General features: G+C 35.4%; 1 protein-coding gene across 12 annotated transcripts in view; it reads left to right on the forward strand.

Moving 5' to 3' along the window:
- Positions 1-367: 367 nt before the first annotated feature.
- The window catches only part of LOC118742273, a gene marked incomplete at its 5' end in the record, with an annotated part of 156,526 nt that continues 143,115 nt past the window's right edge, over positions 368-13,778 (forward strand). For all 12 annotated transcript variants that reach the window (XM_036474217.1, XM_036474221.1, XM_036474223.1 and 9 more), the window contains 1 exon segment: positions 368-655. In XM_036474217.1, coding sequence (XP_036330110.1) covers positions 447-655 — 209 coding nt within the window.

Genomic DNA, 13,778 nt, shown 5'->3' on the forward strand with positions numbered 1-13,778 from the left:
GGTCAGTCTGAATTTCGTAATCACGTCGAAATTGATAATAGCATTTTCCCGTCGCTGCCATAATAGGCCTGTATATGTGTTGGCTCCTGACGGAAAAGCTTTCAACACTGAATACACTATGTACATATCTATGTACAATGTATAATCACTTATTGGATATTAATATAATATAAGAAACTATTTTTTTATCACTCTTATTTTATGACGAACGTGTGTGAAACAAGGCGCGTTTGCTGGTATTAGTCATACATATATCTAGATATAAATTCTAAATAATTCTACAAAGTTTGAATCAAATACATTTTTATTCTGATGTGTACATCCCTTTATCCATTCAAGAATATCAACTTCTTTATATCACTTGCAGGTATCTTATAGGAAGGAGGGTTTAGCAGCAAACCGATATGGACTAGAACGCCAAATTTCGATACCACCTTGAAAATTCAATGGAAAATCAAAACAATTATCAATATCAGCAGAAACAAATAATATATGACAAAAGTATCCAATTATCATCCATACAGCATCATGGATTAGAAGAGGGCGCCGCTTCGGTATCCATGTTAGCGCAAAGGCCCGCAAAATCGTTAATATTACCAGCAAACTCAACATCACCCCCACCGCTGCCAGCAAATAAAAGACCCAAGTCCCCAAGGTATGTAGGCTTTTAGCACCATTTATCTGTTTGCTTTTGATATTCTAATATGCATTATAAAATTACCTTAAATTCAACCATTAAAGCTTACCTCAAAACATATACTGTCTAGCATGGTGATAGATAGCATGACTGTTGTTGTATCATGTGTTCAAACAACAACCAAATTAGCCAATTATGCTACTTATGCGCCATACTTAGGACTGCCAGATATCTCTGTTGCCAAACCGGGACCCTTTAGGGAGGGTCTCTTGCTCCTTTCCCTTTCATTTCGACGTGCGAAAGGATGTAGGGAGATTTTATTTCGACAGACAAAAACAAAAACATAAAAACATGAGATCATGAGATCATTACAACGTACGCCAACAAAACAAAACAACTTATCACTGTTGAAAGTACTTGCAACACAAAATACTTGTTAGAATTATTCTATTCTCGATCATTGTATTTTCCTTGTAGATCACTCATATAATGAAAATTTTTCTTTGTCTGAATAAAACATTCTTACGAACAGAACATATCGTTAGGATTTAAATTCAATAGGTTATGGGTCCAGAGGAGGCATAACCGAATACATAAGGATTGACGAGCAAAAATTTTTACGCTACTAAATACATTTTACTTTCCATTAATGGCTACTTCTGGTTTGTTTTCCATCGAAAAGCTCGATGACACAAATTATACTTCATGGTCAGTCCAAATGAAGAGTGTCCTTATTCACGCCGATTTATGGGGAATCGCATCTGGTAAGCATGTGAAAAACGATACTGCAACGCCGGAAGAATCAGCCGCGTTCGACGCAAAAGATGAAAAGGCGCTTGAGAGCATAACGCTATGCGTCAAGCCGTCGCAGTTAAATCATATAAGACATTGCACCACTTCACTGAAGGCCTGGAGGAAGCTACAGGAAATTTACCAGCCAAGCGGACCAGCTCGCAAAATAACGCTGTTCAAGAAGTTACTCTACCTTCGTTTGTCTGAAGGTGAAAATATTTCGGAGCACGTAAGGGAGCTGTCTGACATCATTGAAAAAATGGCTGAAATTGGAGTAACGGTACCAGAGGAAATGTTAGTCATTATTCTGCTATCAAGTTTACCGCAGTCGTACGAAAATTTTGTGGTCGCAATAGAGGCACGTGATAGTTTACCGTCACTAAATGCGTTGAAAATCAAGTTGCTTGAAGAAGGAGGGCGTCGTCAAGAAAAGGACGAAAAAGCAGAAAATGGCGACAGTCAGCAGGCGTTTACGGCAAGGACGAATACCAGGAAAAATGCAAATGCGGACAGGAAGCTTAACGGAAATGCCCGAAAAGGATATAGTTCTAGTTCTGCAACCAAGCGATCCAACGCTAAATGCTACAATTGCGGAAATAGGGGCCATTTTGCTGCTCAATGCAGAGCTCCTAGGCAGAAAACTCAGAATGCTATTGGAAGCATACTCTCAGCGTCAGGTGTACAAGGATTCAACCGATCGACGTGGTGCGTGGACAGTGGAGCGACATCACATATGTGTTGTGAGCGCAGTTTGTTTCATACATTCAAAAATCGCACAGAAAAGGTTAGTTTATCGGGTGAAAACTTTATTGAAGCACAATGCATTGGAACTGTGATTCTGCGATCAGGAAATGAAGATGTCATTATGAGGAATGTTCTGTACGTACCAGATCTACAGTCAAATTTCATATCTGTTGGAAAGGTTTCAAGCGTAGGGTGTAAAATTTCGTTCAACAAGCAATTATGTGTTATCAAAAACGCTGCAGGTAAAAATTTACTGAAGGCACGCAGATGCAATAATCTGTTCATCTTTGAAAAAGCAACGAACAACTCATGTTTCTATTCCAACGCTAATGAGGTAATGAAATGGCATAATAGGTATGGTCATTTGAATTTTAAAAGTCTATACGAATTGTCAAATAAAGAGTTAGTACACGGTATGAAAACTACTAGCATTCCACAAGACATAGAATGCATTACGTGCATGAAAAGCAAAATATGCATGCAACCATTTCCTAGTGTATCCAACACTATATCTAAAGATCTTCTCGAATTGACTCATACGGATGTATGCGGTCCGATTAACAAAACTTCAATTGGTGGTTCAAAATATTTCCTAACGTTTATTGACGACAAGTCAAGATACATTTTCGTATACTTTCTAAAAACGAAGGACGAAGTTTTTCAAAAATTTAAACACTTTAAAGCCATGGTGGAATACCAAACGGGGAAGAGGATAAAAGCTGTTCGTAGCGATAATGGCCGTGAATTTTTAAACCGAGATTTTGACAATTACTTAAATGTGCACGGTATTAAGCGACAACTTACTGTACCATATACACCTCAGCAAAATGGTGTAGCTGAGCGTGCGAATCGCACTTTGGTTGAAATGGCGCGATGTATGTTGGTTCATGCAGGAATTGAAGAGAGTTTTTGGGCGGAGGCAATTTCCACCGCCGTATTTCTACGCAACAGATCGCCGACAAAGATACTTGTAAATAAAACTCCACACGAAGTTTGGTTAGGAAGAAAACCAAGAGTTAATTTTTTAAAAGTTTTTGCGTCTTTAGCTATTGGTCTAAATCTATTGTTTAGGTCTAAAATCATAAGTTTCGACATAAAGGTAAAGAATACTTTTTGGTTGGATATTCAGAGAATGCTAAAGCATATCGTTTGTACGATCCAATATCACACAAATTAATTATAAGCAGAGATGTAATGTTCGTTGAAAAATCTCACAAAATTAAAGACGTCAGGGATACAGTAGACGTGAGTGAGTTAATACTAAAAATTAATAAAGATGAGACTGCAACAGACGCAGAGCCACTAGATAATGTCGCTGGAGGAGAGCAAGTAGATACCAGCATTATTCCGATAGTAGAAGATGGTGAAATCGAAGAAACTCCTACTAATATGATAAGAAATGATGAATATATTAAAATAGGAAGCGGAAGACCGAAAATAATTCGAACTGGCAGGGTTGGTCGTCCTAGAAAACAATATAATATATTGAATTCAATGAACACTATAAAAATCCCTGATACTGTTGAAGAAGCATTGTCTAGCGAACATCCTGCAGAATGGCAGAAGGCCATGCAGTTAGAATATGATGCGTTGATAGCCAATAATACATGAACGCTAGAAGAGTTACCTCCACTTCAAAAAGTTGTTGGGTGCAAATGGGTTTTCGTTTTGAAGCGAGATATGGATGGAAATATTGAGCGATTTAAGGCGCGACTAGTTGCAAAGGGTTGCAGTCAGCATTATGGTATAAACTACCAAGAAACTTTTTCGCCAGTGGTACGCTACGAAACCCTTAGGATGATAATTGCATTAGCAGTAGAGCATCAAATGCATTTACATCAGATGTATGTTATCAGATGGATGGAGACCTTCATGATACAGTTTACATGAAACAACCAGAAAATTTTGTTGATAAAAACTTCCCGAATCGCGTACTCAAACTTAACAAGTCTTTTTATGGACTCAAGCAGTCAGGTAGGGAATGGAACTCAAAGCTGGATTACAATTTGAAGAAAATTGGTTTTTCACCATGTCCCAGTGAACCATGTGTTTACACCAATCACTCAAACGGATGTTTCAATATAATTGATGTTTACGTTGATGACATTATGCTTGCTTCAACAAATAAAACAGTTTTAATTGAAATTAAAAAGAAGATTGGAAATGAATTTAAAGTGGTTGATAAAGGACCACTGCGTAATTTTTTGGGAATGACATTTGAGCGCAATGGTGAAACAGGAGCAATTACAGTCAGCCAATCAAATTATATAAATGAACTTTTGAAACAACATGGTATGATTAATTGTAGGCCAGTTGCAACTCCACTCGAGGCAAAATTTCAAGTTAAATGTAACAAAGAAAATTGCAAGAAAGTTGACCAAACTAAATATCAGCCGCTTATTGGTTCGCTTATGTATTTAGCAATTTTAACAAGACCCGACATTTTACATGCTGTGTCTAAATTATCACAACGCAACAAAGATCCACACATCGAACACGAGACAGGAGTCAAACACGTTTTACGTTATTTAAATAAAACGAGTAATTATAAATTACATTATTTTAAAACAGGAAAGTCGATTGAATGCTATGCAGATGCTGATTGGGGTGGCGACACTACGGACAGAAAGTCGTATACGGGCTATGCTTTCATTTTAGCAGGCAGTGTTTTCTCTTCGCAATCGAAAAAGCAAAGCACAGTTGTACTCAGCAGTACAGAAGCTGAATATATGGCAATATCCGCAGCAGCAAAAGAAGCCACATATGTATTTAACCCTAGAACACACACCCAGAAAATACCACGTAAACACACACCCGGGATACGTTTGTACCCGGGACCTTATTTTGCGGTTTTTTTTAATGCTTATTCAACCGATTTCTATGATTTTTTTTTTTAAATGTATATTTTAATATATAACAAGTATTTTGTCTTTTGTTTCATTCGAATATTCCTACTGGTTCCAGCGATATGGGCAAATAAAGTCAGGACATGCAACAGTGGATTTTTGTTTTTGTTGTTGTCCTGATAAATGCAAAACAAAATAATATAATTTATAATAATATACTTGTAGAGTAACAACGAATACACATTTTGGTTTTTATTTCATTGAAATATTCTACCTGGTTCAAAAGATATGTGCAAAAGGTCGCGCAAGGTATGGGTACGTAGGTAGCAAATACACTGGTATAACTGGTTTTTGTATTTTATATGCAGCTGCAAGGGTTGTTTTCACACGAGGTGTTGTTATAAATGCTGCCTGTTGATATTTTCATTATTGTTTTGGTGCTCAAAAGTGTAAGAAGTGAAAATATAAGTGAAAATAAATATAACTGAAACTATAAATAACTGGATACGAAATGACTTCAAGAAGAAACGAATATTTATCAAGTGCAGCATATAGAAGGTAAAAAATGTAAAATAAGCAACAATGTAAACATATCGCTAGCTTAGAAGGAAAAGTTGCTAAGTCGCATTTTAAAAATTTTACAGGAGAGGAAAAAATCTTCCTATAGCCATTTTCTTTAACTATTTCGCAAGACTTTGAATCAAACATTTTGCGCGTTTAAAGCAAAGCAAAACTCCATAAGAATCAGAAGGATTCGATATTTATTAAAAGATGTCGTATTATTTTGGCCTTATCGGATTTGTGGTGCTTCTTTTGGACTTAGCAAATTTTCCTTTTATTGCTTATGAAGAGGAAAAAATAAAACAAGTACCTTTATAATTTTCGAAACGATGCGTATTCAATTTCTCTAGCCTTCTGTATCAAAATATGAGTTTTCATAAAAATTGGACTTAGCAACTTTTCACTCTAAACTAGCGATATACTAATTTTTTTTATTATGCAGGCTAACTGAGGAACAGCGAGAATCATATATACAATCTTTATTTGATGAAATTTGTGACGATGACGCTCCCTATACAATGGACAATTTGTTTACGACCTTGCCAGTTGCAGAACTGCTTCTCACCTGGAAACTCACGATCGTTGGAACTTTGCGCAAAAACAAATCATATATTCCTCAAGAAATGAAGCAGAACAAAAACAGGACAATTGGTTCAACGACATTTGGCTTCAAAAATAATGTGACAATGTGCTCTTATGTTCCCAAAAAAAATAAAGCAGTAATTTTGCTTTCGACCATGCATAATGATGCTGAAATAGCTGACAGTGGGAAACCTGAAATAATTGAATATTATAATCGTACCAAAGGTGGTGTTGATCGAATGGACCAAATGTTTGCGGAATATCCAACACAAAGACAAACAAAACGATGGCCACTAGCGATGTTCTTCAACATGTTTGACATTACAGCTCTTGCAGCCTACATTGTCTACGATTTGAATAACCCTATGTTGCCTTGGAGAACAAACAACAAGCGTAAGCAGATCCTGCGCAGCTTGGCTGAAGCATTGTGTATGCCCATTATTGAAGCCAGAGCCATAAATCGTCAAGTGACGCGAAATTTTTCGACTAAAATTGCTATTGAAGCATATTTCAACCGACCGGTGGAATCAATGGTGTCAACAGCAGCATCAACATCTGCCGCAGCGCGCACGCCAAAACCGGATCTTGCTATTTATGTTACGCACAAGAGGAAAAACGCCTTAGAAAAACCAGAAAGCTGTGCGACAAATGTAAGAAGCCAATGTGTCTTGAACATTCGGTCACATCAACAAATTGCTCTATTTGCCATGATTTTCCTTAGATATAAGATGCATTTTTATAATTTTTATAATAAAAGTCAATAATATAATGTGTGAAATGAATATTTTTAATTTTTCAAATAAAAAAATAATATAAAAAATGTTTTTTTTTATTATTATGAGGATTTTTACTATTGGGGTACAAACGTATCCCGGGTGTGTGTTTACGTATGTATATAATGTGTTTGGAAGGCTGTAGCTCCTGAACCAATGGTCCGATCTGGTTCAAATTTTGAATTTGAACTCAAAACTAAATAATCTTCCTAGTTAGCGGTATAGAGGTATAGCGGTTCAAAAGTTACAACACTTCAAAGTTGAAAGTGGATACATTTGTACCCGGGTGTGTGTTCTAGGGTTAAACGTCCGCATCCGCATTCGCATCCGCGGATATCTAAAATTCCACATTCGCAACATCCCTGGTATGTACATATAAATTACATACATGCATACGTGTAGTTAAAGAATATTCTAAGCGTACACTTTTCCGTATAATGGTGTATATGCATGTTATTTTATTATAATGATTGCGTTTATTTTTTATATCTAATAAATGGAACTTAGTGGGGATAAGATTGACTAATGAGAAAAGTGGGCGTCTGGTGAAGACCGAGAGTAAAGAAAAGCAGATTGACTAATGAAAAAAGTGAAGACTGAGAGCAAAGAAAAGCAGAAAAATAAATACATATACATTTTTTGTTTCTTTTAAATGTTTTGACAGTGTTGCCAACTTTTGATTTTCAAAAAGCACCAAAAACTTGGAAAAAAAGCGTTTTACCACACTAAAAGCACCAAATGGTTTTAAATCAATTGATGCTTTTTTCATAACAGTTTGTTTGTATTTAAAAAAAAACAAAAAATTAACACTATTTACAAGAATGCATACATAAATCAATAAACAAAACTTTTTCGCTCATAACGATTGAAAAGCCACATGCTATAATGACTCATGCTTACGACGTAATACCGAAGTACTGCACATTAAAACTGATATATCTCAAGAAAGAAAAATCGAATCCCAACAAACCAAAATCATGCCCTAAGTAGAAATGAGCAAAGAAAAGGTTTGTTTTCATTATATAACCTCAAATATTGCCAAAAACCGTGATTTTGGCACTTTGAGGTTAAGATATCTCAAAATTCTAGTGCTAGAGCAATTGTGCGGCACGAAGAAACCATGTGTTTTACTCAGGTGGTACAAAAATAAAAATTTGTATAAATAATTAGAAAAGAAAAAAAGAAATACTATACTTACTCGCATATCTACTAGCATTTTCAAAGCGAATATAATTGAACAACGTGAATTCGGAAGTTCAGCTTTTTATCAATCATGGTTGTATTTAAGTGCATTTAAATTTGTAGATTTTTGTAAATTCAGTGCTGCCACAGCTTTAAATATTTGAAAATTATTTCAGGTTTTAACTATATCGGAGTAATTTTAGTTCAGAAAAAAAGCACTATAAAAGGCACTAGGCACTAAATCATTTTTTTTTGGCGTTTTAATTTTCAAAAAGCACTAAATCTAGTGCTTAAAGCACCAAGTTGGCAACCATGTGTTTTGATTCACCATGATAAGGATATTAATAAGAAACCAAAAATATGGATGGATATTACTTAGAAGAAAACTCAATAAAACGAAGGTCTGCATTTCATATCCATGCACATATTCATATGTATGTATATACACCCTGTGGGGAAAATCTCTAGTTCTGAACTGGTGCGCTTCTAGTACATTTAGACCCAGTACTGGTTCGCGGTAAATCTCTTTTGCATGCAAACAACTGGCGAATTTAACATTGCGATGTCCTAGGAAGTGTCAATTACCCCCCGCTGCATCCCTTTTTCGATAGTTCCGAACTAGTCCTAAATTCTATAGTTCCGAACCAGTTTTAAAATCGACAGACGAAAGAAAAAAGTATCATAATTTGTCAATCCTTTTGGTTTTTCCGTGTGTGCGATTTTAAGTTATTTTGAAAGAAATGTGTTTTCAATTTATTCAATTCATTTTTTATGGCAGAAGTATTTCTTCCCATATATTTGTTTCTTTGTTTTTGTTATGCAACTAGATTTATAAGTTTGTTATTTATATTTAAATTGAAATAATTATTCCTACTTACATTGATCTAACTTTAAAAATCTTAACCACCTCCAAGCGGCGATCCCAGAACCAGAACCAGTGACGCCACAGCCGACATTTGTAAGAAAAGCAATTAATTGCGTTTTATTTTAGGCTTTGGAAATTCAAAGGCAGATGTCGCTGAACGCTTAAGTTCTTCGAAAATGTCGAACTGGTAGGCACATACTAGTTTATGAACTAGTATTTTTTCTAACTGATTTGGGTTTTCCCTGCAGGGAGTACATGCATATAGATACACACATATATACATACATACATATGTATGTGTGCATGGATATGAAATGCAGACCTTCGTTTTATTGAGTTTTCTTCTAGGTAATACATACATCCATAAATATTCTTATTCTATTTACGTGAGTATATTTTTGGTTTCTTATTAATATCCTCATAATGGCGAATCAAAACGTTTAAAAGAAATAAAAAAATAATATCTATGTATTGTTTTTTTCTGCTTTTCTTTACTCTCAGTCTTCACCAGACACCCACTTTTCTCATTAGTCAATCTTATCCCCACTAAGTTCCATTTATTAGATATAAAAAATAAACGCAATCATTATAATAAAATAACATGCAGATACACCATTATACTGAAAAGTGTACGCTTGGAATATACTTTAATTACACGTATGCATGTATGTAATTTATATGTACATATGTGCATACCAGGGTTGTTGCGAATATTCGCATTCGCATTCGCAACCGCGGAGCTTCCGCATTAATTTTAACATTCGCATTCGCTTTCGCATTCGCAATAATCACAGCGGCGCTTTTGCGAATGCGAATATTTTGCAAGTGGACCGATAAAACGTATATATGGCAAAAATTACATATTGTAGCCAATATTTTTGCCTGTGGTCGTAGGAGTATTTGTGTAACAAAACTGGTCAAATGTCATATTTATCAACTTTGATAAAAATGTCTTTAAAATATTATTTCTTAAGCTATATAACCGAGCTATCAATGGGCAGCCATAAAAGTTCCCACTTCTACTTGACTTTTGACGTCCGTTAAAGAGAACATAGTCCTTTTAATAATATCTTTTTTTTCTGTGCTTTAAATACCTGCTTTGGCTTCTTTCTTTTTTATGATTTTTTCGGACCAATCTTAAATAAAAACTACTAGACACAAAAGAAGAAAGTGTGCACTGTATTTCCTAACAAAATTTTCGTAATTTGCTTTTGATGTTATAGGCGGCATACACGGTGCGTCTGACCCGTGAGTCGGTTTGGATGTGTTTGTGAAAATAAATGTGTTAGTTACACCAACATGACTCCCGGCATGACTCTAAATGATTCAACTGTGTGTAGTCGAAGGAGAGTCAACACGTACACAAATGACTCGCGAGTCAGACGTACCGCTTATGCCACCTATTACATTTATTCGTTTAAATAATTTCAAATGAGGATCTTTGGGGAATTTATTTTTATTTTATTAATTTTTTTAAAAACAGTAGTTTTGTTTACTTGTTGGATATTTTTTTCCATTTTCGCTGTAAGAAAGTATTAAAAATGAATTACAAAACTAAAATCGAAAAGTGCTGATAAAGTTACAGGTTCTCCAAATTCTGAAACAACATGACATATGTATCTGGTTTGGTAAGCGCTGTTTAAACAACGATCTCGCCATTATGCTAGATTCTAATTGTTTTTTTAAAATACTTGACATCCGTATTCGCATTCGCATCCGCGGATGTTAGCTGTTAGATATTCGCATCCGCATTCACATCCGCGGATGTCTAAAATTCCACATCCGCAACATCCCTAGTACATACATACATATATGTTACCACCATAATTCATATGTTTGTACATATTCCTACATTCCTTCCAACCGAAAAGCATTTGCTTGCATTACTTACATATACATACATATGTATGTATGTATGCTGTATGCATAACAAAATGCATACCCAAAACAAACGCGAAAAATATCTCCCAACAACGTGGTTGAAAATTTTTCGCGATAAGTTTATCGCGATAAGCTGTTGTGAGCAGGGATGCCGTTTGGATCTAAATGGATCCAATTGGATACATTTTTAGACGAATTTTTGCGGGATACTTATTTTTTCCGGTCAGTATAAATGTGGATACCTACTTTTTTAAATAGGCCAAAATTTTTTATTTCCTATAAAGTTTTTTTCGTTCAAAAATCGATTTTCATTAAAGATGGTAGAAAGCATTACGTTTTCTAAACGTATAAAGAATCGCTACTTAAGCGCGAAATTAAAGCATTTTATTTTTTGTGAACGAAGCAATGAACATATGAAGAGATCTCACCAAAATAGGTATAAGCGCAATTGCTTTAATTAATATACATATCGTCGTTTAAAGTACAAAACCGCGTATCAACAAAATGCAAAACCGCGTATCAAGATAATGCAAAACCGCGTATGTGACATTGCATAAATTAGTTTCTAGAGAGTAAAAACACTTATATTTCAAAATGGTTCTCTTTTTTATAAAGCAATCGCATTTCTGGCTAGTATATTTCAGGACGAATGGATAAGGATTGAGCCAAGAGCTTGTGTGAGCAAATCCAATTTTTGGCAGCAAATGTCAATTACGCGGTTTTGCAGAATGACGATACGCGGTTTTGTACTTTAAACGACGATATATATAAAGTAAATTATACTCTTTCTGTAGTAATCTCTTTCATATCACATATTTTCATTTGTTGATTTAACAAGAAAGAAGATTTCAATGTAGTTTAAAAAACTAAATTTAATTTATTTAAGGAAACTTTTATGAATTTTACTGAAAACTTTAAATACACTCCAAAAAAAATTTTGTTTATTTGCGCATATTGAGAGAGGTAACCAGTTTCCTCTTTTAATATGTGCAAATTTGCACGCCGTGTAATAAAATTAATCATTGCCTGTTTACTTTTACATAACGAATTTGTCGCAAGAGCAAAATTACACATACAATATTTAAAATAAAGTAATGTTTATTATTAGTAGGAAATGTATTTGTAGTTTGAAAATTTTTGCAATTTTAAACATTCTGTATATGTGTATTTATGTGTATATTTTAAAGATCTCAAGTTCAAAATCAAATACTGAACATCCTATACGTATATTTATACAGATTCTTGTTGAAAAATAGATACTTTTCAGTAGTAGTTTTACATGCTCTTTTTAGAGTGTACTTGCTATTTATTATATTTACTTTGCAAAATACTTATGCACAAAAAATGTACTTTATAAATTGAAATTACAAATATTTGATTTTATGCACATGTATTCCAAGTCCTTGTCTTTTTCATGAAAATGTTTGGTTTTCTTACAAATTATGAGATGTATATGTAAAAAAAGAAAATTGGATACATTTGGATACATTTTTGGCTTGGTCAGGGATACATTTCCTTGAGACGGCGCGGCAACACTGGTTGTGAGTGATCGCGAATGGATTATTTGCATCGTTTTTTCTCATTTATGAGAGGCCGACAATGCTCGGACTTCTCATGTTCGAGTGAGAGGAAATTTCTTAGATTTTTAGGATCGCGAATGAAAAGCAGCGGAACTTTTTTTGTCGATCGCATTCCGAATGTGAGAGATGATAAATTTGTTTGCATTTTTCACTCGCGATAAAAGAATACAAAAATTTATTTGGAATATTATCGTTCGCGAACGTGAGAGAATGTGAGTGAGAATTTCCGAACCCTGGTCGGTACCGTCAAGTCGTTTCAACTTTCTTGCTTTGCTTTTGGCATTTTAGTTGCTTCCCATTTAAAGAACCAAAAACTTGAATTCAACAGAATTGAAACTTGTAAAAGCAAGTAGAAAACACAAAAGAGAATGAGCAAGAATTGCTTTCAAGTACTTTAATCATGTAAATCGGGTGATACAGAATAAATAAGATTGCATCAATCGAGCTGAGAGCAACTGGCCGTGACGTCAACAAATACCAGAGAGAGCAAGACGAACTCGACAAGAAAAAGAGGAAGCATCGAACAAAAGGCAGTATTGCCAAGTTTTGAATTTGAAAAAGGACCCAATTTTTATTGGTGTATTTTATGGAAGAGGGGTTTTCTGGATCGTGATAAATAACAGCAAAGAAATATCTGTTTCGCTTCATGCAAATTCTGCACAAAACAAAACTCAACTTCAACAAATCTTCTTCTTCTTCTTCTTTTTTTGGCGCTGTAACCGCCTAAGCGATTTTGGCCGAGTTCAGCAAAGCACGCCAGTCGTTTCTCCTCTGTGCCAACTGACGCCAATTGGAAACGCCAAGTGAAGCCAAGTCCTTCTCCACCTGATCTTTCCATCGCAGTGGGGGCCTCCCTCTTCCTCTGCTACCACCAGCGGGTTCCGAGTTGAATACTTTCAGAGCTGGAGCATCGGTGTCCATTCGAACGACATGACCAAGCCCGCGGAGCCGCTGTATTTTAATTCGCTGCACTATGTCCATATCGTTGTAAAGCTCATACAGCTCATCGTTCCATCGTCTGCGGTACTCGCCGTCGCCAACGCGTAAAGGACCGTAAATCTTCCGCAAAATCTTTCTCTCAAACACCCCAAGAGCCGCCTCATCGGATGTTGTCATTGTCCATGCTTCTGCGCCATATACCAGCACGGGCATGATGAGTGACTTATAGAGCGTGGTTTTCGTACGTCGAGAGAGGACTTTACTCCTGAATTGCCTACTCAGTCCAAAGTAGCACTTGTTGGCAAGAGTGATTCTACGTTGGATTTCAATGCTGACATTATTATCGGTGTTAATGCTGGTTCCCAAGTAAACGAAATTCTCTACTTTCTCGAAATT

The sequence above is a fragment of the Rhagoletis pomonella genome, unplaced genomic scaffold (assembly GCF_013731165.1).
Source record: "Rhagoletis pomonella isolate Grant_MI unplaced genomic scaffold, Rhpom_1.0 Rhpom_scaffold_00007, whole genome shotgun sequence".
NCBI lineage: Eukaryota > Metazoa > Arthropoda > Insecta > Diptera > Tephritidae > Rhagoletis > Rhagoletis pomonella.